The 25392-nt window shown below is 38.5% G+C and overlaps 1 protein-coding gene across 2 annotated transcripts; it reads left to right on the top strand.

Moving 5' to 3' along the window:
* Positions 1-694: 694 nt before the first annotated feature.
* On the top strand, positions 695-5229 carry LOC145061396 (VAN3-binding protein-like). 2 transcript variants are annotated; one of them, XM_079008849.1, is made up of 7 exons: positions 695-1179; positions 1254-1361; positions 2691-3114; positions 3806-4030; positions 4121-4170; positions 4686-4743; positions 4877-5229. In XM_079008849.1, the coding sequence occupies exons 1-7, from the start codon at positions 934-936 to the stop codon at positions 5083-5085; spliced, it is 1320 nt and encodes a 439-aa protein (XP_078864975.1). In that variant the 5' UTR covers positions 695-933; the 3' UTR covers positions 5086-5229. The 2 variants fall into 2 exon arrangements, with proteins under 2 accessions (XP_078864975.1, XP_078864974.1); XM_079008848.1 differs by having other exon boundaries at positions 700-1179; positions 1251-1361.
* Positions 5230-25392: the final 20163 nt, after the last annotated feature.

Below are 25392 nucleotides of genomic sequence, written 5' to 3'. Positions count from 1 at the left end.
AATGTTCGAGAATTGTGGTGCAGGTAAAGAAAAAGAAGAAGGGGTGGGGAAGTGGTTTTTCAGAGAGAGAGAGAGAGAGAGAGAGAGAGAGAGAGAGAGAGAGAGAGAGAGAGAGAGAGAGAGAGAGAGAGAGAGAGAGAGAGAGAGAGAGAGAGAGAGAGAGATTTGATTTAACATTTATATTTAAATAAAAGAAAAAAATAATTAAGTAAATGGAAAAAACAAATTAAAAGGGCAAAGTCGTCTTTTCAAGTTTATCGGGGAGCAGTTTTACAATGAAACTAGCCCAAAAGGACCATAAATCCAAAACATTCATGGTTTTGAACCAAAACCCCAAAAAATACATACACATAAACCATTTTTGCAATTTTGTCTATATAAAATTTTTACACTTTGAAAAACCTCATAACTCACCGTAACTTAGAAAGTCACACACCATTTACAACATTTATGGGTCATAAATGATTTTTGTTTTTTTAATGTATTATTGATAAAATGACAATATCTATCTATATTAATAATAAAAAGAGAATATATATTTTTTCTGCAATCCAGGGAAATGTAAACTTTTAGGACAACAAATCAATTGCTTTAACAGTGTTTAGTTTGTAAATTTGTAAATCAATCTTACAGATATCGATACACTATTGAAGTGTGTGTAAAACAGTGAACCAAATTGTGAAAAGGCTAATAAAAAAGGTAGTGCAGCAAGCATTTAATGGAAACCAAGGTTTCTGGCTAACACTAACACGCGTGGAGAAGCCATTCTCATCATACTCTTCTTACTCACACACACTACAAAAAGCACCGTCGTACGTGTGAAGACACGAAGCTTTTACAGAAAACCACCGTCGCATCCCTTATTTCTTCATCATTACTTCATTCTTTTGTTCCCCTCCCCACACACTCTTTCACTCTTCCCAATCCCAACCAATGGACTCTTTAGGCCACGCTATTTTCCGGCCACCGGAGACCCCAAATGAGCCTATGGAGTTCCTCTCTCGCTCCTGGAGCATCTCCGCCTTACAAGTTTCCAAAGCTCTTGCTCCTCCGCACACCACCGGAGCTCCTCCTGATGAAATCACCGCTGCCGATTTCGAGGATATTGTCGCTAACCCTTTTGCGTTTGCGTCGTCTGAAACCTCACAACTCATCATGGAACGTATATTGGCACAATCTGTAAGTTTAATTTTCAAAAATTCATTGTAGTTTTTGACGAATGTTTTGAGCTGAAACCGGTGATTCAACAGCAGGAGGTATCTCCCCGGACCTCCGGCAGACTCTCGCACAGTAGTGGCCCTCTCAATGGCTCCCTTACTGACAGTCCTCCTGTTTCCCCTTCTGAAATGGACGACATCAAGGTTCTCTCTCTCTCTCTCTCTCTCTCTCTGTTTGGAGCTATTATCTGCCGCCGGTTGACTGTGTTGATGATCATTGGATAACTAATTTTCCGGCAGGGAGCCTGACATGGTTATCGGTGATTTGATACCTGTTGTTCTTTTAAAAAACACAACACCCAGTAGAGAACTATGTTGCAGCTTTTTCTACATCCTATAAATTTTATAGTATAATAATCACTACACGCCAAAATAAGAATTCAAAACAAAAAGCTTCCAAGTTTAGTTTTAGGAATTTAAACCTAATGATGTTCATAACTTCGATTTGATTTTGATAAGGATATGATTTTCTTGTTTCTTGTATTTCATGATCTTATTCAAAATATTCAAAAGTGATCGTAAATATGTATTCTGTCCCTACCACAAACATTACACCACTTTCTTTTTCGATTTCCCATGATAATTAATTACTACGGTTTAGACTTTTACACACTGGTTTTTTTTTTCTTTACTTGATGTATAAAAAAGATTTTATCTAGACAAGACTTAATTCAAAAAAAAAAAAGTAAACAGGGCCTAAAATAGAAACTGTTACCTCGATATCTTACAAGAAAGCAAGTTATTAATCAGAATCGTATAGATATTTCTAATGCTCTATGATATGACTCAAGGGTAATATGGTAATTACATTAGTTTTTAATAGTATTGATGTTTAAGTATTTTGGTTGATTTGATCCTAAGTAATGACTCAAGGGTATCATGGTAATTGCATTAATAATGTTGATTGTTAAGTTTCATGGTTGATTTGATCCTAAGTAATGGCTCTTAATGGGCAAAGGGACCAACTTCGATAGTTCCCTTAAAAAATGGGTACATTAATGTAGAAGCAGAAAGTAGGTACGAATCTCCAATTATGCATTGGCATTAATATTGTATAATTATACAACATAATATGGTCCACAAGCTAAAAATAGAACAAGTACAACGTATTTTCTTGACCCACTTTCAGCATACATAACAGGCTATGTTTGCTGTAAAATGTATAGTAATTTTAGTAACACTTATGGTAACAATATCAATCCACTAATTGACAGTAATAGTTGTTAAAGTAGTAATAGTAACAATAATAACACTAAGGAAGCTTATTTGTACACAATAATTTTTTCTCCATACGTAACAATTTGTGTTTTAAAATATTGTATTGTACAACTCTATAAAACATATATTATTGTGTATGGAGAAAAGATTGTTGTGTAACAAGATGAATATATTGATATGGTTACAAGAAGCTGAAAAAAGTGCAAAATTTTATTGGCTTAATTGGGGATTGCTAATGGTGTTTTTTTGTAGCAGTATTGTCGGTTGAAGAATCCGGTGAACAACCAGTATAGAGGTGGAGCCGCTAGTGTTGCAACCACCGGTGGTGGTGGAGGGAAAACGGTGGGGAGGTGGTTCAAGGATAGAAGAGAGAAAAAGAAAGAGGAGACTAGAGCTCATAATGCACAGTTACATGCAACGGTTTCGGTTGCTGGAGTGGCGGCTGTTGTTGCAGCAATTGCCGCCGCCACTGCCGCCTCATCTGGCCATAGAAAGGATGACGAGATGGTGAAAACCGACTTGGCGGTAGCATCCGCCGCCACCCTAGTGGCCGCACAGTGTGTGGAAGCGGCGGAGGCTATGGGCGCTGAACGCGACCATTTAGCCTCCGTTGTTAGCTCTGCGGTTAACGTCCGGTCACCTGGTGATATCATGACGTTAACCGCAGCAGCTGCTACTGGTAAGTTGAAATTCTTGTTAGATGTTTCTCAAATGTGACCTCATTTTAAAATAAATAAATAAATTGATAAATAAATAACCCACAACTTTTACTTGAAAAAAGGGTGAATTACATTTTGCTTCCATTAGGTTTGCTGATTTTTATGGATATGGTCCACAAGTTTCATTTTTAACCTTTTTCGCCATGAAACGTAATTTTGTCATGATATTAGTCCCTGAAGTGGACGGTATTTAGAAGCTACCATGACAGCCTAGCATGTGCATTGCGCATGAGGGTAAAAATGTCTTTTTCCCATTATCTCTCTTCTATTATGATATCATATTAACAATATATTATTATTAGAGAACATTACATTTTTTTGTCCATTTCAAAGTCTGTCATGTGGAACATGAACAGGAAAAAGACATTCATACCCTCATGTAACAACACACATGCCTCAATTTGATGTTAAATTTTAGATGGTGTCCACTTCATGGTCTAAAACCATGACATAAATCCTTTAAGGGACCAAAAACATTAAAATTCAAACTATTGGACCATATCTATAAACACCAACAAACCACAACGATGTAAAATACAAATTACCATTTTAAAAAAAATAAATGACCCTATTCTTGCATTAGCAACCAAATTGAAGCTTTGTGACGGAATTACCCCTCATGGTAACTATTTGTAAATTTTTACATTATAGCACTTCGTGGTGCGGCAACATTAAAAGCACGGGCAGTAAAGGATGCACGTAATATCCCGGCCGTGCCCCGAGGGGACAAAGGGTCGGTTCATAGTATTGGTACGGGAAGCAGTTCAAATGGCAGTACTTTTAGCGACGATTTTGTACCCGAAGAGAATTTCCTCGGGATATGTAGCCGAGAACTACTTGCAAGAGGTTGTGAGCTCCTAAAACGCACCCGTAAAGGTTCATTTTTAATCAACCCAATCTTTCAACATTTTTTAATCAATGCGTACTTAATGTTTTAACATTAATTTTTGTTTTGAATTATTGCAGGCGATCTTCATTGGAAAATCGTCTCGGTTTATGTCAACAAAATGGACCAGGTTAGTTTTTATATGTTAGGTCTCTTAAATGTTACTAAACACGTTTTCCAAGGCTATTTTTTATTATAAGGATGTCTATACAAACAAGAGATCGAGAGCGAGTCCCTGTCCCACCTTTTTCCAGTGGAACAAAATTTGACTCGCTCTCGATCATAAATAAATTTTGTTCCATTGGAAAAAGGTGGGACAGGGACTCGCTCTCGATCTCTTGTCAGACATCCTTATAATAAAAAATAGCCCTAGTCCTAGTGACATGACATGACATGACAATCAAGTGTGGTATGGGACTGAAATTGGCCGGGATAAAAATCATAAATTTTGTTTATAGTTTTTTATTCACTCAAAAAACGTTCTTACCCCTCATTATTATTATTATTGATGAAAGTATGTTAAATCGGGGACAATATGGTAATTTTAACATTGGTTGCTATACGGACAACATCAAAATTATTAAGACTGAAAAAGGTAAAACATGAAACACTTACAAAGTGTCTATTTTTGTGCATATGGATCAGGTGATTCTGAAGATGAAGAGCAGACATGTTGCTGGGACCATTACAAAAAAGAAGAAGAGTAAGTTTGGTAACCCCACCGCCACCCCAACCCCAACCTAAACGCTAGTGGTTTGGTGGGTCTTTTGGGGATTTGTGAAAGCATTAAAGATTAAAGTCACAAACTCTCATATTCTTTTGTTACTTTTTCACAGATGTTGTGTTGGAGGTTTTGAAAGATATGCCGCCATGGCCTGGGCGGCACCTGGTGGAAGGCGGCCATGACCGCCGCTACTTTGGGCTGAAGACGGTGACTCGTGGGGTGGTTGAATTTGAATGTAAGAATGAAAGGGAATATGATATCTTGACTCAAGGTGTTTGTAGGCTGCTTACAGTTGCTGCTGAAAGAAATAATAGACTTTGAAATTAGCTATTATTGATATGTAATATAAATGTCCTTTTTGGGTACAATTTGGAATTATGGTTTATGTTTGAGTGATTGGTATGGTTTTGTTGCATATATAAAAAAAAGGGGCAAAATGCATGAAATAGAGATGTATTTTATTTATTTTGTATTATAGTGTTCTATTTTCATTTTTATTTTCTGTTACTTCGTTGAAAATTAATTCTTTTTGCTTATTAAGGTTTAGTTTGAAAAATATACCTAATTATAGTGTTGTATTTGCACCTTTTTATTTATTTATTAGGATATTACATATTTGAAAAAAATAATCTAAAGGACTATGGTGGTGAAAATGATTTTCTATTTGAAGATATTATTATAATCGGTTATTAATTTCAAATTATAATGGTGTGGTAGCAAGAAATCAAAATGGGATGTTATAATTACGAATCACTAAAAATGTCTTATTAATTTTTGTATTTAATAATTTGTTTAAATCGGATAAAACTATTATATTCCAACAAAAATTTGAGAAAATCAAATGTGTTAAATCTTAAACCCTAAATCCTAAATATAGTATGAAAGTGGAAAACCATGTGATGAAAAGAAAAGGATTCGACAGTCAAAAAGGAAAAGAAGTAAAGAAAGATCGGTTCTTTGTTGGTTTATGTGTATTGTGTTATTGGACTTCTTGGTTTTGCTTTTTGGAATTTATGTTACCTTTAAATCTTATTTAATTGTTGGGGTACAATCTCTTTTGAAAGATAGTGGATATGTCGTTAAAAAAGTTATATTAGCTCTAATATAGTTTTTTATATATAAATGTCTAATTTAGTTAGGAAAATTTTAAATTACGGAAAAAGGGTGATGTCTGTGGACGGATCATCTTTATCCGTTTGATCCATATGTTAAACATATAATCTGTAACATAACTTCTAAGAGATAACTTACTAGACAAAAATACGAATACAACCCTAAAGTATGGGAAATTTTGAAAAATGTGCACCAACACCCCATCCTCTTCAAACTCAAGTGGGGGAATCATCTGACTTGATTTTGATTACCAAAAAAAAAAAAAAAAAAAAAAAAAAAAAAAAAAAAAAACTGAAAATGCGAGCCTTCATGAAAATAACTATAGGTTGATCCGTGACTGAGATAGGCATGAGAGACTTGCCAACCACATGTTGATAGACAAAGTTACAATTGATCTCGATGTGTTTTGTACGCTCATGAAAAATGTTGTTATGCACAATATGTATAGCGTGGTGGTTGTCGCTCGAGAGTAACATGGGAAGAGAGAAACCCCCATGCCTGCAAGGAGCCTTCGTAACCAAACTAACTCTTGTGTTGTCAACAGGCGCTTGATATTCGTCCTCAGTGATGGATTGAAATTTAAGGGCTATTTCTTATTTCACAATGAAATGAGAGAGTCACCAAAAAGAAACAATACCCATATAATAGATCGTTTGTCAGTCGTACCATCATCCTAATGCATATGAGTAACCCTATTAGACTAGAAATGATGCAGATGAAAAATAAAGACTATCAAACTTTGTGCAATTAAGGTACACGAGAATCCTTAGAGCAACAACATTGTCGATAGAATGAATGTCAACTTGTTTCAAACTTCTCATTGTTTTATGGTTGTATCATTTAATCTTTATATTTGTTTTGTTTGTTTAGGGTGTATTTTGTCAATTATCAAATGTGTATTTGTGAAGAACGGTTGCAGGAGCGTAGTTCTTGTCAAGATCTGAGATTGTTGGATTGCGGCTCACTTTCTTTGTAACTTCTAAGGACACGCAGATTTTATCCGCTTAGGTTTGGGTTATATTTGATCCGATTCTTGATCCGTTGTATATAATGTTCGTGTGTGCGTGTGTGAAGACTCATAACACACTATATAATCACACACTCACCTCGTGTTCTCTGTGTCGATTAGGGTTTCTCCAATTAGGGTTTCAGTTTCTTCTTGAGTTTGTAATTCTTTGTGTTCTTGTAGATTAGGGTGGGAGTAGGATAGATTGAGTGTTTGTAGTGAGGATATTTTGTATTAATTGTTTGAGCATGATTTTAGTGCGTTTTTTGTGTTGTAAGTTGATGAAAACCATCTTATTCTTATTTCAATACAAGAGAATTGTTGATGTTGTACATGATCTAGATTTGTTTATAGTATCAGTGCAAGGTTCGCCTTGTTTTTGAGTTTATTGTTACGCGTCAAAATCTAGGGTTTTGGGGTTTAGGTCTATGGTTTCCTAAGTCATTTTTGGTTCTTTAGATCTTCTTTCTCTTGTTAATAGAAGGATCATTGATCGTTGTTCTTGGCAGTATCATCTTCAGTAGTTTATCAAAACAATGTTTAGTTCTAAATGAGAGTTTAGTTGTAAACGTTTAGGTTAACTGACGTTACCTAATGGCCGACACTAAGTTATTTAGTCAACGCTAAAATCGTGCAAATGTGTTCTATAACCGGAGGTGGTTCCAATCATTTTAATGCCTTGTGTGTGTTCAGTGTTAAATCTACCTCGATCTAACGAATCTACTTAGCTTCTTTGCAGAGTTTTGTTGTGGAATCACTGTAAGTTTTTCGCTCAACTGTTCTTTGTTTTGGTTAAATCCTTGTGTTGTTTTCATCTGTGCTTCTTTTTATTTTTGTTTTTTCTTCATTGTTTTTTAGGGTTCGGAATTAGATTGTGTCTAAGTTGTATGCGTTTGTAATGTTTAGTGTTTTTTCTTAGATTCTAGAATGGGTTGTTGTAATTCCGATTTCGGAATTTGTATTAAATCTTAGGTTTGCAGTTCTGAACTGTCGACTTAGGATTCCTTTCTAGTGCTTCTTTGATGCCTATATGTAGGAGAATTAGTTACCAGAGAGGTAAAGAGTTTTTGACATAAAATAGTTCTGCACTGTATTGTAAATAATTGTTCTCTCATATCTCTAATGCAAACAAATCTTATTTACCTTGTTGTGTTCATCTAAATCATTTACATCTTCATATGACATTTTCATTCTAGAATCTATCGTTCCTACAAATTATATCAAGTGGTATTAGAGCAGGAGGTTTTATAAGCAATTTTGAGATCCAAAATCATTATAATTTCTTCGTTTTTTTTTACTTTGAGTTTTTTCCATCGATTCCGCATTTTTCAATCGTTAATTGCATTTTGATAAAAAAAATACTAAGTTCAAATCGTTCGGTTTTTGGTTTGGAACTTGTTTTTAGCTTACAGATCTGATTCTAATGTGTTTCTATTAAAATTTTGTTTGAAAATGTGTAAAGAATATTCTCACTCGATTTCATTCAACCTTAATGGTGCTACTAGTTCCACAAATAGAATTTCAATTCTCTTTCCAAAAGACTATGAAGTCTAGGAACTTCATTTTGAAGACTATGTTCTTGGCATTGAAACTTATGGCTCAAACATCCGACATGCAATTGATGTAGGATCTTACAAAGTTGCAAAAAAATCAAGAAGTTGTTAAAACTCAAAAGAGATTTGATGAACTAGTAGAAGAAAAAGTCATTGTTTATGAAGAAAAAGAATTGTTGTTATGCAACCTAAAAGAATTCAAAATTCTAAGGTTTGATCTTCCTCTAGATACCTTCCGTTAGGTAAGTTCTTGTGATATTGCTCATCTAATTTGGACTAGATTGAAAGAATTATACTCTAGTGATGATAAATTACTTCATTCGACTCAAACCACTCTTTTATCTGAATTTGGTTCATTTGAACAAAAATCAGATGAATCTATTGAACAAAATCTTACTCGTTTTAACCATTTGCATAGTAGAATGATGAAGCACAGGTTAGAAAGGAAAGTAATTGAACAGAAGGTCGCTTTTCTAAATGGGTTGAGGTCTGAGTGGAAACACATTATTTCAACTGTCAAAGCTTATGAACATTTCAAGGACTATTCACTTGCCAAACTGGTTGGGATTCTCAAATCTCTTGAGAAGGAAGTTTTGAAAGAAGCCAACAATGTTCCAAATGCATGTCCATTAGCTTTTATTGCTAAATCTGAAGGATCAAAAGGAAAATCATCCAAAATAACTCAAGAAGATTATGATTTTGACAGTTCGGATGAGGAACTCACAAGCGAAGTCAAAGCACTCACGGTCAGCAATCCCAAAAAGTTTATCAAGAAAAACTACTCAAATTCAAAGGAAACAAGTTTAACAAAGGAAACAATGGTGATGGAACCTTTACAAAGCAAAACTCTATTTCAGAAAAACAAAGAGGTGAAGGTTATAAGAAGTTTCAGAAAGAAGAAGAAAAAGTTAAGAAGAAGTTGCTTGGTGACTTTGGTTACAAATGCAACTATTGTCATGACAAAAATCATTTTCCTAAAGAGTGTATGTTGAGAAAGATGCAAGAGAAGAAGGAAAATAAAAAAGATGAAGATTACTACAATAAGAAAATAGAAGAGTTACGAAAATCCAAAAGTATTGGAAAGGCACTGATAATTGAAGAAGATGATAGTGATGTAAGAGTTGAAGTGTGACTGATTCTAAAGATAATGAAGTTTGGAGGTCGACTCATGGAAAAGGATTTGTTGTGAAAGAAGATAAGAGTTTTGTTGGTGGAAAGTATCTGATGGTCGGAAGCATAGATTCCGACAACCAGAAATATTTCACTGATGAGGGTGCAAAATTGGAAGTCTGTTTCTCAGCAAAAAGTGTCAGAGAGCATGCAGGAGAATGTGAGAAACTAATCAATAAGGTACACTCTATTATTAAATCTCTTAATATTCATGTTAATTGTTTTGATTCCGAACTGACTGAATTGCGTAATACAACTTCTAATTTTAGTGAATGCCTTAAGCAATCTCGTATTAAGAATTCTGATCTCTTTCATAGTTTTTGTAGGGAAACTTTCAAAAGCAAAGAGAGAAGGATGAAAATGGAATCCCATAGAATAGAAATCACTAGACATTAAGATGATATTATTATTTTAAGAAAGACGATATGCTAATGACTAAGCAACGAAATCTTTTTTGTTTAATAGCAAAACATTTTTACAATAATATTACTCAACTCTATCTTAACTGTGAAACCGATGATAAACTGCATAAATGATTCTTCCATTCCTTGAATTTAAAGAAGATGAAATTGATGCTGATTATTATAATTGTGAATCTGTGATATAATCTGATGAATCTTTGCATGGTTCGTATAGAATTGGTCTTGAAAAAGTTGAGGAATTCATTAAATCAAAAGGAAATAAATTGATGATGAATAACATTCTAACTGAAGAGGACAAACAACAAGTCAAACAAAATTCAAATGAGAAATATAACTTGTTATGACAAAAGTTGAAATCGTAAGAAAATCATTCTAATGAGAATACTTCTGATTTTGCAGACCAAAATGAAATTTGATTCTTGAAGATTCCGTTGAATTTGAAAACCATGTTGTGAATAAAGGATTTCAAAATTTGACGATAAAAGCAACTATTTTTACAAAAGTTCTGAAGACTCCTAATCAAGTTTTTTGTTAAAAAGGGTCTTAACAAGAATGGTACATCGGAATTGACATCAATTGTTGATAACAATAATGCAAAGAGTTGCAAATATCATTTTTGGTTTGCAACAATTGACAATGGTGATGACACAAAATGCCTTTCTGAAAAGACTTCTTGGAATGTCAAAGCAAAATATGTTTCAGAACCTTTGAACAAGGTGAATGTTTCATATGAGGTTGGTGAAACAAGTGGCACAAAACATCTACCGATTTGTGTTACAAAGAAACAGGTTGAAAAATAATTCAAAAGGAAAAAAAATAATAAAAATTCAGTTGAGGAAATCAAAGAAAAGAAAAGAGCAATGAATGCTAGATATAAGAAAATTTTGATTGCAAGAAAACATTTTTGGAAGAAAAAAGGAAAATGTGGTTAATGATAAAAGTGTTAATCATGTTTCTAATAAATCAAATAAAAAGGTTGCTAATTCATGAAGATATTTTAATCAAAATGTTCATTCAACTCCTTATCCAAAAGCAAAATCAAAATTTGTTGTAGTTTCAAAGAAAAAGGTTTTGGATCAAGATGCTAATATGAAAGCATATGAAGCCAAATTGAAACAAGAAGAAGAAAATGTTTGGACAAAATGGCACAACAAAGAATAGTAAATTCTAATCGAAAAAGTTAGTTTGTTGAAATTAATCATTGTAATAATAAATATCAAGTTTTCAAAAAGGAAAAAGGAGTGAATAATGTTGTGATTAAGAAATCATTTTGGATCGACAAAATAAAGATTTTTCCTGTCTTGGACTCAAAAGCAAAGTTCTCACTAGGACCCAAAATGGTCTGGGTTCTTAAATTGCCTTAATATTACAGGTAATTCATGACGAGCAATTCGATTTATAATGATACATTGATAGTGGTTGTTCTCGTCATATGACTGGAGGGAAATCGAAGTTAAGAGAGTATCAAAGTTTGAAAGATGGTGGAAAAGTGAAATATGGAAACAATACAACTGGTTGTAGGTTGTGGTCTCAAAGTGTAATATCCCAAGTACAGAAGCAAGAAGTTGAAGGGTGCTATATGAAAATAAAGAAGGGACTCGGCGATTAGGTCTCTTGACTCGCCGAGTCGAAGCGAGTACTGGGCACGTGATTAAGTGGCCTGACTCGCCGAGTCGGCGGCTGGACTCGACGAGTTAGTGATGGATGAGGAAAAGCCCTAATCTTCGGGTTTGCACCATATTTAAAGGACTTAATGTCCTCCCCTCAGCCCCCTTAGCCTCCTTTGAGATCCAGAAACCCTAACTCGTTTGTGAGAAGCCTTGGAAGCAAATTGGAGTGAGTTGTGAAGAGATCTTGAAGATCAAGAAGCTTGGATCAAGGAGACTTGAGGAGATCCAGATTATTCTTTAGTGGGAGCATATATTGGAGGTAATAATCTGTTGCTTGGGCTCTTTTATATCTAGATCTTTTATCATTTGAGATTTGGGGCATTTTTGGTATGATTGAGAACTATTTCGAGTTAGAGGCTTAGATCTGAGGTTGCTACTTCAGATCTAGGCTTGTGATGGTCCAAAATATCATAAAGCTTCTGTCTAAGAGTTATTGGTGAAGCCCATTTGTCTTAAACCCAATCCCTAATATGTTTTGGGCCTATATCTCCTTGGTTTCACGTAAAGTTTGCAACTTTATGTGAGGGTTAGACTGTAGAAGAGTGGATCTATGGATTGGAGCCCCTGCATGGCTCGAAAAGCCACTGTATAGGTTAAGAACTGGAGAGACTCGACGAGTCACATGGGTGTACTCGACGAGTTGTATGAACATACGCATGGACTCGGCGAGTTGGAAGAACAACTGGGCGAGTCAGTTGAAGATTACCTTGGACTCGGCGAGTCTGGTCGCAGAACCCAACCTCTTTTGGTTAAAGCTTTGGATTGGTGAGTCGGTTGGCGACTTAGTGAGTTGGACAGGATGGAATTCCGAGATCATTGGACTCGACGAGTCTTGGGGCGACTCAGCGAGTTGAGTCGTGTTATGGGAGTTTCTGAGCATAAGGACTCGACGAGTCGACGGGTTGACTCGGCGAGTAGAATCAACCAGGAAAGTTGACTTTGATTGAGGAACTTGACTTTGACCAAGAGTTGACCAGTTTGACTTCCAAGGGTATTTTGGTAATTTTGGTATTTATGGAATTGGTTCTTTGGTAGTGTTCTGTGGTGAAGTTCGTGTCGGTGGTCGGAGTAGCTCGGTCTTATCTCTTCAGTCGGCAATTGCAGGTGAGTTATCCTTACTATATCAATAGGGTCTAAGGGACCAAGACCGGCCCTTTTAGTTGTCATCATGGTTACAGTATGCTACATGTGGTTATGATATGTTAGATCGGTATCCGGATAGACAATATGTTGTCATGCTCTTATGATCTGTTAGGATTGGTATGTTAGTGACCTGGTTAGGTGGGTGTTTTGGTTATGAGAAATTACTATGATCGATGATCCGTGAGATAGTTATATCTGATATTTATACATGTACTGTTTGATATGCTTATTGATCTGTTTAGATCGACGTCCTGGTAATTAGGACAGTATTATGTTAGTGACCTGGTTTAGGTCGGTATCCTGGTATATAGGATGATGCTATGTTAGTGGCCGGTTAGGTCGGTATCCTGGTTAGGATGTCGCTATGCTTTATGATCTGCTAGATCGATTTGTTTGTCTATGGACTGTCATGTGATTACCTGTTATATGTGTACATGGTTATTTGCTTGATGTTTGGGTTGAGGCGGTCCTGCTTTGTGCTGAAGGCCAACATACCCTACGAGCAGTCCGGATAGATTGTAGGCCCGTATGGCGGTCCAGTCATACCGAAGGCTCGGGATAGATCCAGGTGGATTGAAGGCTCGGTGCGGGCGGACCAATCACACTGTAGACTCGATGTACATGGCTAGACTCGGAGGGTGGACCAGGTGGACTGAAGGCCTGATGCGGGCGGACCAGTCACACAGTAGACCCGACGTGCATGGTTGTTCTATTTGCGATATGTTATGAGTATGTTTGTGTGTGGTTGGTATTTTGGGGGTAACTCATTAAGCTTTCGGGCTTACAGTTCGGTGTTTTGTTTCAGGTACTTCAGGAGATCGTGGCAAGGCGAAGGCGTGATCGTACCGCTCCTCATGTTTTATGATTTATGTGATATGGTCCTAGGGAAATACTCTGATGTTTAAACTATTTTGAAAACAAATGTATGAACTTAATGGTTTTTGAATGAATTAAAATGTTTTAACTTGGCTCGAATTTTATGGGTGTTACAAGTTGGTATCAGAGCCCTGGTTTGAGTGAATTGGAGGAACATTCGTGTGACTCCAGTCTCAAATTAAGGGAAGGTTTTCAAAATGAATTCTAAAATGGTTTTCAAAATAAGCAAAAGAGGATGTGAAGTGTACGATCAGCCGGAGCCAGTAAGTAGACCCCAAAATATCATACTGTTATTTGATATTGTGATATGTTAGAATAGCATGCTAGTACTAGGCTAGGGATCTTCAGGAATTGCATGATAAAATTGCCTGATTTCATTATGCTTATTAGCCTAGGGTTTTCCTTATATGAGATTGACATCCTTATTGTAGTTGTTTAGTGTAGGCATCACGGCTGTGCATAATCAAGATATTATAGCCTGAGAATGTTTGATTTGACCTTAGGGTAGAATTGGATATTCGAAAGTCTATCGGGTCCAGCGTTATGTGTGGCTAGTATACACTAATGCTGCAGGGTTGGTAGAAGTTTCATGGATTGGGTGGGTAGTGAGAGGTCGGGAGGCCAGTTATGAGATGTTTAGCATTCCTCTAGGATTGAGGATTTAAGTGCTCGCTATATTTATGTATTTAGTTAGGGCGTTGTGATGACACTTGAGACAAATATGGGTAGGTGTGGAAGGTAGTATGGGCCCGTACTACTGAAAGCACAGGACCCATACGCGTAGCAAGGAAGTCACAACCCATAGGGTTGGGTTTTGGAGTTGTTTCCCTGTCATTATAAAGGTTATTAGAGATCTTTTGGTGTATTGCCAGAATGGTGGTCACGAGACGTCTTGTGACCGGATCCAGGTTGGGATCGGGAGCTGGCAGCCAAGATAGGCCAGCATTGTCAGAGGATAATGTCAGGGAGATCCTCTGGGAGGAGACGATCGAGATTGTTCGGGGATAAATTGCAAAGATGATTGGGTCTTTCAAGACCGCTATGGTTAAATATCTTGTTGAGCGTCATGCAGGCATTGCTGAGACGGTTGCCGTGGCAGCTTTGGCAACTGTAACGACGACAGGGAGAGGATGTCACACCCCTAAACCAAGGATGGCGAAAATGTCCGGGGTGGCGGACTTCATGTATAGTATCACAACAACGAGTATAATAGTGCTCAAAGTAAATACAACCATCATAAATATAATTGAAAGAGTTACACCAAAGTATATGTTTACATGTTTCAAAATCAATTACATTATGATGACAAAATAAATTGTTTGACGATTTAACATCCCATCCTCAAAGCGCTGACGTTTTCCTGTTTCATTGATTTCCTGAGAATACAAGTAGTTTTGAAAAAGTGTCAACAATTAAGTTGGTGAGTTCATAAGAGTTTTGTTTGAGGAAGAAACCGTTTTCCTTGTAAAAGCGATAGAGTTTGATTTCCAGAAAATCCAATATTTTCTTAGTTAAGTGTGAAAAGAATATTCCTATATTATGTGATAATGAACCCTAGAAAGAGTCGTAGATTTCTTCTATAATCGTCCAGCGTATATAAGTTATATAAGATTTAAGTTAAATAAACCGTTGAATATAGTGGGTCTGCCCTAGGTCCACAACCCAACGAGGAACAGGAGATGAGGCGGGCCCACCAATTCTAAGTTGATCGAGACTAGATTCTTATACAACTCTAGCATATACGCTTAGCAACTATAGCTGAAGTCTAACAATTCTAGATGAAATATAGTTTTAATATCATAAAAACTATTTTATGTGAACCTGGTACTTTGTATTTGTACCCCTTTTTGTATGAAAACCTGATACTTTGTATTTGTACCCCTTTTTGTATAAAACCGGTACTTTGTATTTGTACCCCTTTTCGTATGAAAACTTGGTATTTTATATTTGTACCTCTTTTTGTATAAAACCGGTACTTTGTATTTGTACCCCTTTTTGTATAAAACTGGCACTTTGTATTTGTACCCCTTTTCGTATGAAAACCTGATACTTTGTATTTGTACCCCTTTTTGTATAAAACCAGTACTTTGTATTTGTACCCCTTTTCGTATGAAAACCTAAAACCGGTACTTTGTATTTGTACCCCTTTTTGGTATGAAACCGGTACTTTGTATTTGTACCATTTTTCGTATGAAAACCTTTTGTAATGTAAATGAACATAAATTATACCTATTATAGTTTATCAAAATGTTTGAAATGTATATGCAACCTAACTATACCTATTATAGTTTAGCATGTTTGTTTGTGGTGTATAAGAACCCTTTTCTATGTAAGTCGAATGTATAGCAAAATATAACTATGTTTATCTTGCTTTGTTTTGTACTAATGGTAATGATGGAGGATTCTTACAATTCAGTGAGTATTTTCTGTTATATAATTATAACACAACAAGAAACACATGTAAAATATGAAGTCATCAAAGATTTAACACTTTGCTCAACATGTTACAAAGTGTGTTGAAAGTTATAAGCTGTTAACTAGTTTTTAACCTTTCTGCACTGTTTTAGAAAGATCATATAAAAATCATACGAAGTCGAAAACTGAATCCGTAAATTCTGAGAGTTCCTAAAATGTGTCTAGTTTACTCATAATTTTCATCATAATTTTTATTGACCTCCAACTTGTGTGAAAAAGTCCATAATCGCAGACTGGTCCGGATTGGTGTTTGAAATGATAGGCAGTTTTGCAAAAATCACCATAAATTGTAGAAAAATCGTGTGGAGATGTGAAAGTAGTCATTTTAAAGCTAAGAGTTGGAATTACTTGCACCTAAAACAGTTTTGAAAACTAAAATGTTTAAGTTGTCCAAAACAGTCCGTGAATGGGGTCCAACTTTTCTGATGAAAGCTGTTAGAAAAGTTTAGTTATGTTCTTGGTGTTTTAACTTGTATTCCCCCCCCCCCCCCCTCCTTAAAACTTAAGAAAAACATGAAAATACAGGGGTATGAACTCACCTTATGTGATTTCAGTAGATGAATGTTGGGGAAAGGAAGTTTTCAACTCAAGAAAACTTGAAGATGCCTTGAGATTTTCGAGAATCTAACATCAAAGTGATGGAGTTTGTGTAAGCAATCAATGATTTGAGTATAATGAAGTGCAATACTCACAAGGAGGATGAATTATACTTACCAAGAGTATAATAAAGCTAGATTATCAGCCTTGGATCTCGAATTTTAGAGAGAGAAAATGAGAGAAAATGAAGTTTGTTTCTTGATGGAAGAATGAGAGGAAATGAAAGAAATGTGAGGAGAGAGGAGGGTTTTCTAACCCTTGACCAAGTGGGTGGCTGAAAAATGGTGGGAAAAGTACCATTAAATGACTAGGTATGGGCTGATGGTGAATAGTGACATAGAGTGGGTATGAGAGTGGTTGTTTGTGTCATAGCATAAAGAAAAGTCAACACTCAATCTTTGTACTTCACCCACTCTTCACGGATAAGGTTTTATCCCCAAAAACGTGGGTAATTAGTAGATATGGGTCCCTAAATGTTAAAATAAAGTTTCGGGTGAAAATCCCGCGTTAAAACGATGAAAAACGAAGCCAAAACGAAGTCGGAATCGAAACCGGGAAGAAATGGGCTTCCCTGCGAGACCTCTCGGTCCTAGGCCGAGGTTCGGTCCCTTCTGCTGCTGGGCCGAAGGCAAAATGGAGCGAAAGGGTAGGAGGCGAAATGGACCGAAGGTACCTTCGGTTCCTTGTGCGAGGTTCGGTTCATCATGCGAGGCTCGGTCTGAAAGGGAAGGTTCGGGTTCGGTCTGCTGAGCTTCGGTCCAAAGGGGGGTCGCTTCTGACAAGTTCGCTTCTGACAAGTTCGCTTTCTAAGAGGGTTCGGGTCCTTAAGAGGGTTCGACTCCTTAAGAGGGGTTTCGGGTCCTTACGTCTATTTTATCCGTTTTTATCCCGTTTTAAGCGGTTTTTGATCTGATTAAGGGTCGGGATGGCCCGAAAGACTACAAAAAGTTTAAGGAACTTTTGAGAGAGATTTGGGTGAGATTTCACATTCTTGGAGAGATTTCTCATACAAAGAGAGATTTGGGAGAGATTTGACATACGTGGAGAGATTTATGAGAGATTTCACATACTTGGAGAGATTTCTCATACAAAGAGAGATTTGGGAGAGATTTGACATACGTGGAGAGATTTAGGAGAGATTTCACATACTTGGAGAGATTTATCATATGGAGAGAGATTTGGGAGAGATTTCACATTCTTGGAGAGATTTCTCATACAAAGAGAGATTTGGGAGAGATTTGACATACATGGAGAGATTTAGGAGAGATTTCACATACTTGGAGAGATTTCTCATATGGAGAGAGATTTGGGAGAGATTCCTCATTCTTGGAGAGATTTGGGAGAGATTCCCGATAAAGAGAGATAGAGTGAAAACGATTGAGAGTGGTTTCGTGTGTGACATTTGTGAGTGTCCGGCTTCGCAACGTAAGGTCCGTAAGCCCCATTAAACCATGTTTAAGGATCTTACACACTCCCAATGAGTATGCAACATTGTTTTATCGGTTTGGTTCGTTACTTACCACAGTTTCAGGTTAAGGAAATCTAGATGTACGAAATTTTCAGTTTATGATCTTTCATTAGAATAGCGAGTTGTTTAGTAATTACATAACGTAAACCCTAGCATACAAGGGTTAACTGAGTTGACCGGTTTGACTTGTTGACTTTAGTTGACTTTGACTCGACCGGAAATTAACGGTTGTCACAGAGGAGCTGGACGAACTTTCCAGGACCAGGACTTGTTATTGGTGCATAATCTGATGAGCAGAGGGATACAGTTATCTTGGAGCAGGAAGATGACCTGTACTCGTTATATTTCCGCGGGTTGAGCGGGAGAGTATAGCTTGTGGGTTTATAGCTTTGAGGCTCGGGGGTTTGCTCGAGGCCGGGTTATGGGTCGTGGGAACTCCGGAAAGGAGTGTTGATTATGTTCAGCTGGGGTTTTGCAGATGGAAGTGAAATGGTTGATTGATGAATTGGATCGTCATTTTGTAGGGCAAGGATTGCACCCTTTTAGTTTCCGAGCTCGAAGGAGTGAGCAGGCTTGTGACCCCAGGATCAGGTGTATTCCAGCTCGGGGTCAGTTGGTTACAGGAATATGCAACATTATTTCAGCGTCGGTGAGCTCAGGACGGTCGGCATGGCATAAGTGTTTGTGAGGTCCGGTTTTCCCTGGATCTCTTGTATCAGATGGAAAGGATTGATTGTGAGATCTATTGCATTTTTGGGACTATAGACTATGTCTTGGGAGTGGTTTGTAGCCCGGTTTAGGGAAGAGGGTGTTTCAGCTGTTGCCGTTCAGCTGTAGGCGTTTGAGCTGGTGAGTGAGGTAGGGTGTGAACCCTGAAGAGAATGATTTATAAAGCCCGAAAGCGGGAAGCTTGTTTGGAACACCTTTGGAAAAGGGGTTTTATGTGGGAGGCCTGCGGATGGGGTCCCATAAAAAGGGTTATTCATCATTATCAGGATTCAGTGGTTAGCAACCGTTAGTGATTGACGGACTAAAAGCGCCAAGAGAAGTAACTCGTTGCCGAGGTATTAGTTGGAGCATATATATGGTGGTCTTCTGGAAGTGAGTGTGGAGTCATTCACGCATTAGTTATTGTCGGTTTCATCAGGATTTAGGAGGTGATCATATGGTTTTTATAAGTGTCTGATGAGTCGGGTCTAGCTAGCAATGGAACAATAGTGGGAAAGAATTGGTTGTCATCGAATAAATCATTGGGAAGTTAGGATGATTGAGAATCCTCCAATTTTCATGTATTATGAAGGCTTAGTTGAATCTAAGTGGGGGAATGTTACCCCGAGATGCTGAAGTGGGAAAGGTTTTGAAACCGGGATAAGTTTCACAACCCGACAGGGAGAACAAAGGCCTTATTGGCTGCTTAGTTCAAGGGTTGTGTTGTTTGGGGGTTCGGAAAAACTTTCCAGCATAAGAACACGTCTTTTGGATGCTTGATTGCAGAAGTTGGGGAACCAGGTTGGGGTCCTAGTCAAGAATCGAGTTCAGTTCGAGTTTCGGTCGAGGGTGTGCTCGAGTCTGAGGGTTTTGGATTGATAGATTGAGGGTTTTGTTAGATGCCAGGGCTCAGCAGTGCATTTAGCACAGGAGTGCGGTTTATTTAGCATGTACGGTAGACACGCGTGCCATGGAACAGACCTCGGATTTCCGGGAAGGTGGACGATCGACTGAAGGCCTGGTAGGGCGGTCCAGTCATGCTGAAGACTCTTTTATGTTTGTAGATCTATGTTCGGGTATTGAGTAGGCTGCTATGCTTTAGCACTAAATAGGTCTGTTCCACGTATTGAGCATGCTGCTAGAGTAGGCCGAGGACTCCGATGTATCTTGGTTGATTGGAAGTTGTTATTAGTGGTCAGACAGAGTTCAAAGGATCTTGGTGATCTCATCAGCTCGGAGTGTCTTTGAGGTTTCATCTTCTTGGATCGGGTAATACTCCAGTTGGGGACAGAGAGTGGATCTGAATGGGTGTTTTAATTAAAATGTTGGAACCATTAGTGTTTTAGCCGAGAATGTGGTAATAGACATGTAGGGCAGGGAACATACCATGATTTTCAGAGAAAGTGATTGATTGTTGTGAGGCATAGGGTTAGGCTAGAATCTGAGTATATGGAATGGAGCTGGAGTTCGGAACCCCAAGAGGGCGAGAACAGTATGCATGGGAGAGATTCCTAGAAAGGAATTGTTCAGGGTGATGTACGAAAATTTTGAGCGGTCCGGATAGACTGAATGCCGGTGGGCGTATCAGTTAGGCCGAAGGCTCGAAGAACGGTCCAGACAGGCTGAAGGCCCAAAAAGGGCGATCCAGACATGCTGAAGGTTCTGAGGGTGGTCCAGATAGTCTGAAGGCCTGGTAAGGCGGTCCAGTCATGCTGAAGACCCTGTGTGTGTTAGTCAATCGGTATGTGGAGAATGAGTGAATATGTCTCCATGCGATAGCAATCGATAAGGTTTGGCCCCAAGTATTGATTCGGATGATGAAGTTAGACAAAGGCTGTGTGTGGGCCTTATTAGTTGTGATCAGATTCAGAGCATATGGGAGTTAGAGAGTAGTAGTTTCTCTACATGGGTAGTGTAGAGTGGAGTTTTAGCGCTATGACACTTGTTGGTGTGGTAAGGGTTGTCGAGTAGACTTCCTTGAAGAATGGATGAGAAATGTATGTAGCTCCGGGAAGGAGTGTTGGTCATCTGAAAGGAAAGAAGTAGTGTAAATGGATGAGCAAAAGTATTTCAGTTATTGATAGTGATCACTGAGATTGTACCAGTTATGTGGAAGCACATACGGGTGGGATGTCCGTGGAGGTTGTGGAATGGTTAGCGCTGATGTTGAATCAGAAGAGCTTAGAAGTGATGCAAGGGTAAATCCTTGGGTTCCAATTTATGGTTGTGGTCATGAGTTATGTATGTGGTGGTGCTCCATCCTAGGGATGGCTAGACCCGTTGTTGGCGTGCCTAGTTTCTAGCCCGAGGTTGATTGGGCCAGGTACGATGTGTATACACGTTATAGATGGGTATTCATGAGAGTTTCTCAGAAGCTGTGGAATGTCTATCATGTCAGCGCGGTAAGTGATTTGATCCAGGGAGGAAACCAGATGAGTTTCCATCAGTACATTTTGAAAGAAGTAGCACCAGTCGGGCAAGGGATAACAAGTTAACACTAGGTTAGGACCCGGTGGTTTATAATGGTATCCAGTTTTCGCAAGCGGCGAATGAATGCGTAAGATGGGAATATGGTAGTGTCATCAGGTGGTACTTAGTTGATAAATGTTATCATCAAAGAAAAGAAGCCGGTGGCCGGCTCGAAGCAATTGTCAAGACCTTTCAGGGGAAGGGATGGATAATATAGGGATTCGATAGTAGAGTTTGAAGGAATCTGGGCCGGTGTGAGATCAGTGGATGCATTGTAGGAGTGTCATCTGGAATTGTGTGTTGCAGCAGGCTTTGAGGACGAAGCCTAATTTAAGTGAGGGGGGGGGGGGAATTGTAACATCCCAAGTACAGAAGCAAGAAGTTGAAGGGTGCTATATGAAAATAAAGGAAGGGACTCGGCGAGTAGGTCTCTTGACTCGCCGAGTCGAAGCGACTACAGGGCACGTGATTAAGTGGTCTGACTCGCCGAGTCGGCGGCTGGACTCGACGAGTCAGTGCTTAATGAGGAAAAGCCCTAATCTTCGGGTTTGCACCCTATTTAAAGGACTTAATGTCCTCCCCTCAGCCCTCTTAGCCCCCTTTGAGATCTAGAAACCCTAACTCGTTTGTGAGAAGCCTTGGAAGCAAATTGGAGTGAGTTGTGAAGAGATCTTGAAGATCAAGAAGCTTGGATCAAGGAGACGTGAGGAGATCCAGATTATTTTTTAGTGGGAGCATATATTGGAGGTAATAATCTGTTGTTTGGGCTCTTTTGTATCTAGATCTTTTATCATTTGAGATTTGGGGCATTTTTGGTATGATTGAGAACTATTTCGAGTTAGAGTCTTAGATCTGAGATTGCTACTTTAGATCTAGGCTTGTGATGGTCCAAAATGTCATAAAGCTTCTGTCTAAGAGTTATTGGTGAAGCCCATTTGTCTTAAACCCAAGCCCTAGTATGTTTTGGTCCTATATCTCCTTGGTTTCATGTAAAGTTTGCAACTTTATGTGAGGGTTAGACTGTAGAAGAGTGGATCTATGGATTGGAGCCCCTGCATGGCTCGAAAAGCCACTGCATAGGTTAAGAATTGGAGAGACTCGGTGAGTCACATGTGTGTACTCGACGAGTTGTATGAACATAAGCATGGACTCGGCGAGTTGGCAGAACAACTCGACGAGTCAGTTGTAGATTGCCTTGGACTCGGCGAGTCTGGTCGCAGAACCCAACCTCTTTTGGTTAAAGCTTTGGATTGGTGAGTCGGTTGGCGAATTAGTGAGTTGGACAGGATGGAATTCCGAGATCGTTGGACTCGACGAGTCTTGGGGCGACTCGGCGAGTTGAGTCGTGTTATGGGAGTTTCTAAGTATAGGGACTCGATGAGTCGATGGGTTGACTCGGCGAGTAGAATCAACCAGGAAGGTTGACTTTGACTAAGGACCTTGACTTTGACCAAGAGTTGACCAGTTTGACTTCCAAGGGTATTTTGGTATTTATGGAATTGGTTCTTTGGTAGTGTTCTGTGGTGAAGTTCTTGTTGGTGGTCAGAGCAGCTCGGTCTTATCTCTTCAGTCGAAAATTATATGTGAGTTATCCTTATTATATCAATAGGGTCTAAGGGACCAAGGTCGGCCCTTTTAGTTGTCATCATGGTTACAGTATGCTACATGTGGTTATGATATGTTAGACCGGTATCCGAATAGACAGTATGTTGTCATGCTCTTATGATCCATTAGGATTGGTATGTTAGTGACCTGATTAGGTCGGTGTTTTGGTTATGAGAGATTACTATGATCGATGATCCGTGAGATAGTTATATATGATATCTGTACATGTACTGTTTGATATGTTTATTGATCTGTTTAGATTGACGTCCTGGTAATTAGGACAGTATTATGTTAGTGACCTGGTTTAGGTCGGTATCCTGGTATATAGGATGATGTTATGTTAGTGGCCGGTTAGGTTGGTATCTTGGTTAGGATGTTGCTATGCTTTATGATCTGCTAGATCGATTTGTTTGTCTATGGACTGTTATGTGATTACCTGTTATATGTGTACATGGTTATTTGATTGATGTTTGGGTTGAGGTGGTCCTGCTTTGTGCTGAAGGCCAACATACCCTACGAGCGGTCCGGATAGATTCTAGGGTCGTATGGCGGTCCAGTCATACCGAAGGCTCGGGATAGATCCAGGTGGATTGAAGGCTCGGTGCGGACGGACCAATCACACTGTAGACTCGATGTACATGGCTAGACTCGGAGGGTGGACCAGGTGGACTGAAGGCCTGATGCGGGCGGACCAGTCACACAGTAGACCCGACGTGCATGGTTGTTCTATTTGCGATATGTTATGAGTATGTTTGTGTGTGGTTGGTATTTTGGGGGTAACTCATTAAGCTTTCGGGCTTACAGTTCGGTGTTTTGTTTTAGGTACTTCAGGAGATCGTGGCAAGGCGAAGGCGTGATCGTACCGCTCCTCATGTTTTATGAATTATGTGATATGGTCCGAGGGAAATACTTTGATGTTTAAACTATATTGAAAACAAATGTATGAACTTAACTGTTTTTGAATGAATTAAAATGTTTTAATTTGGCTCGAATTTTATGGGTGTTACACAAACTATCATTTGATGAGGATGGATCAGAAATTATTGATAAAGCTTCAGAGAAGGTGATTCTAAAATCAAAACAAAAAGTAGAAATAACATTTGTGTGTAGCCTACCAAATGGGAGAACAAAGTAGAAAAAGTCATTCATCAATAATAAATACTAAAACTGTTGACCCACTTGAATTATTTCATATTGATTTATGTGGTCTCTCATCAATTGAAAGTATTGGTGGTAACAAATATATCTTGCTTATTGTTGATGATTTTTCATGTTTTACATGGTTTTCTTTTTTTAAATAGAAATATAAAACTACAAAATGGAAGATTGATTTTGTGAAGTAGGTAGAGTTACAATTGCGAAAACCAGTTTGAAAGATCAGGAGAGATAATGGATCGGAAATCAAAAATCAAGTATTTGAAGAATTCTTGAAAAAAAGGCATTTGTCATAACTTTTCATCTCCATATACTCCACTGCAGAATGCTGTAGTTGAAAGGAGAAATTGTTCCATATGTGAAGCTGTGAGAACGATGTCATCCTTTTCCAATCTTCCTTTATATTTTTGGGCCGAAGCGATTAGAGCTGCATGTTTTAATCAAAATTGTTTATTTATTGTAACATCCCAAAATACGAGCCAAAAATTTCATTTTTAAAACATGTAATTAGCAAAATTAAGAATAAAGCGTTCAACGTTCATATCATTTCACAAGATATTGTCTGTCTGGAAAACAGTTTTGTAAAACATAAAAGTGTCAGAGTACAAATCCCCAGGAAGATCTCATAATGCGGAATGCAAGCAGGTGTGTGATGTACCCCTACCGTGCCGGCTCCTTCCCCTTCGAAGAAGAGGTACCTGAAACCAAAACTGAAAACTGTAAGCACGAAGCTTAGTGAGTTCCCCCACTGTACCCCATACCATATAATTACATAACATACATATACTGCCGGGCATATCTGGGTGCCCGACCTACCCCTTTGGTCCTTACGACCGAATACTGCCGGGCATATCTGGGTACCCGACCTACCCCTTTGGTCCTTACGACTGGATACTGCCGGACATATATGGGTGCCCGACCTACCCCTTCGGTCCTTACGACCGAATACTGCCGGACATATCTGGGTGCCCGACCTACCCCTTCGGTGCTTACGACCGGATACTGTCGGGCATATCTGAGTGCCCGACCTACCCCTTCGGTCCTTACGACCGAATACTGCCGGGCATATCTGGGTGCCCGACCTACCCCTTTGGTCCTTACGACCGGATACTATCGGGCATATCTGGGTGCCCGACCTACCCCTTCGGTCCTTACGACCGAATACTGCCGGACATATCTGGGTGCCCGACCTACCCCT

This window comes from Lactuca serriola, chromosome 7, assembly GCF_051521515.1.
Source record: "Lactuca serriola cultivar US96UC23 chromosome 7, Lser_US96UC23_V15, whole genome shotgun sequence".
Classification (NCBI taxonomy): domain Eukaryota; kingdom Viridiplantae; phylum Streptophyta; class Magnoliopsida; order Asterales; family Asteraceae; genus Lactuca; species Lactuca serriola.
Note: the sequence above shows the minus strand (reverse complement) of the source record. Positions and strands in the feature narration are given on the sequence as shown.

Bases quoted from the DNA above. Each gene is read 5' to 3' on its own strand.
- LOC145061396 (XM_079008848.1), top strand. From the start codon at position 934: ATGGACTCTTTAGGCCACGCTATTTTCCGGCCACCGGAGACCCCAAAT. The intron at 4,031-4,120 runs GTTCATTTTTAA...GAATTATTGCAG, and splicing joins CCTAAAACGCACCCGTAAAG to GCGATCTTCATTGGAAAATC. The intron at 4,744-4,876 runs GTAAGTTTGGTA...ACTTTTTCACAG, and splicing joins CATTACAAAAAAGAAGAAGA to ATGTTGTGTTGGAGGTTTTG.